The 1,959-nt window shown below is 65.3% G+C and overlaps 1 protein-coding gene across 1 annotated transcript; it reads left to right on the top strand.

The window, feature by feature from the left end:
• Positions 1 to 6: 6 nt before the first annotated feature.
• Positions 7 to 1,016, top strand: LOC103908315 (the record flags this gene model as incomplete). The annotated part of the gene is made up of 2 exons (XM_009290669.2): positions 7 to 109; positions 625 to 1,016. Coding segments are annotated over 2 exons (186 nt in total), but the record flags the coding sequence as incomplete, so codon positions are not given.
• Between the last annotated feature and the right edge of the window lie 943 nt (positions 1,017 to 1,959).

Genomic DNA, 1,959 nt, shown 5'->3' with positions numbered 1-1,959 from the left:
GACGGCGCAGGAGCTGGCGCAGCAGGGCCTGGGCTGCGAGTGCCTGGGGGGCGGCCGCCTCTCCCACCGCCCCGAGGAGAGGAAGATCCACGTCTACGGGTACTCGGTGGTAAGCGAGGCGCCGCGGGTGCGGCAGGGGGGGGGGGATGGCCGCGTCTGCCCCCTCCCGACGGCGGCACAAGTGCCCGTGCCGGTCCTGCTGCTCGTGGCCGAACCGGCACCGCATCCCTTTGGGAGCGGAAGGGCCGAGCCGGAGGGCAGCGGCGCTGCCAGGGCAGACTTGGGGGTGCCCGTGTCCCCTTGGTGTCCCTCTGTGTGCCCCGAGGAGGGTATTGGTGATACCGGTGCCGGTTTTCCCAGCTCCGGGGTGGCACTGTCCCCCTCCCTGGCTGCCATTGCCGTCTGGCAGCTGGAGCCAGGCTGAGTGGCCCGCAGTCTGAGCCGCTGCCAAGGAGGGATTGGAGCCAATGGGTCTTTCACGGACACGGGCTCAGCAGCGTCTTCCACTGCCAGGGGCTGCTGCCGGAGTCTCTGGTTGCAGTGAGCCGCCCCAGGGGTTCGCTGAACTCTCCCGTGGGTGGTAACCACCTCGGCTCTACTTCAGGACCCTCTCTCCTCTGCCAGGGCTTTGGGCGAGCGGACCACTCCGTGACTACGGAGAAGCTGAAAGCCGAGTATCCGGACTACGAGATCACCTGGGCAGATGAAGGCTACTGACTTGCTCTGGCTGGGCAGCAGCATCGGCGCCAGCCTGGAGCTGGTGCGGCCGGATCCGGCGTCAGGGCGGTGGCAGCAGGCTCCCCGTGCTCAGCAGCACTCCAGACTCTCCTGGTTTTTCTTTGTGTTGAACTTGCCCGTTCTCCACCGTCACTGGACTTCCCACACGCCATGGGTGCTCTTCACCTCCCCGGCACAGCGTGGCAAAGCCTTGGTGAAGCTGGTGGGCGCTCTGCCCCGGCCTCCCCGGTGGCAAGGGGGTTTGTCCCACGTGTGTATGTGAGAATTAAACACGTTGGGGAGCGCAGCTGCTTGCGTGGTCACGCATTCATGGCTCCCCTGGGTCTGGGTTGTACCCCCTTACAGTGGGAATGATGCCCCCTGGGTTTCCAGCCCCTTGTGGGGGGCCTGACCCCGGAGCTGGCAGGGTCTGGGGTGGGGACAGCAGAAGGTGTGTCAGGATTTGCCTTGGGAAGGGCTGAGGCAGATGAGGAGAAAGCGATGGGTCCCCGTGCCTGGTGGAGGGAAGGGCAGGGTGGTCCCATGGGAAGGACCGTCCTCATCTCCTGCTGGGGGGGAGCCGAGCTGCCTGGGTTTGGAAGAACATGCCTGTTCCCAGCCTGGCAGGTGGTCGCACCTTGAGGTAGAGCATCCTCCTTGACTTCAGCCCTCCGGACGGCCAGGACTGGCTCCCGCCCCTCAGTATTTCCCAGGGGGACTCTCCGCTTGCGCTTCCAGTGAGGAGCAGGGTGGGGAGACTGGGAAAAGCTGCTGGAACCTTCAGTGGCAGGAGAGCCGGAGGGAGACGTGCAGGTCAGGTTGGCCAGGTGGATTGCTCGATCGCCATTCCATACGATGTTGGGGCTGGAGGAACCTTGCCTCCCCTGGTCCCAGGCCTGTTTCACTTGTCGGGCTGTGACCCTGCGTGCTCCCGGCTCCTGCCTGGCCACTTTGCCAGCTGCTGCCTCCCTGCCTTCCCTTCTTGCTGTCAGGGATGCAGGCTACCTAAACAGGAGGCGGTTCCTCTGTGCCCAGAGCAGTGCAGGGTTAGCACGACCTGCTAAAGCTCGGCCCCTGTGCCTGGTGTCCTGCCCCAAACTCAAAAGGTAGACCGTGATGGGTGGGGATGAGCTTCGTGGGCCAGGCTGGGGGTGCAGGGCCCACTGCCCGGCTGGTGGCTCGGGGCTGGAGCTGTGTCTCCTGCGGAAGATGGTGCCTAAAGCCACCTCCAGCCTTGCAAGC

The sequence above is a fragment of the Aptenodytes forsteri genome, unplaced genomic scaffold (genome assembly GCF_000699145.1).
Source record: "Aptenodytes forsteri isolate BGI_AS27 unplaced genomic scaffold, ASM69914v1 Scaffold494, whole genome shotgun sequence".
In the NCBI taxonomy this organism is placed as follows: Eukaryota; Metazoa; Chordata; class Aves; order Sphenisciformes; family Spheniscidae; genus Aptenodytes; species Aptenodytes forsteri.
The sequence above is the reverse complement of the archived record's forward strand: the minus strand, read 5'-3'. Positions and strand labels throughout refer to the sequence as shown.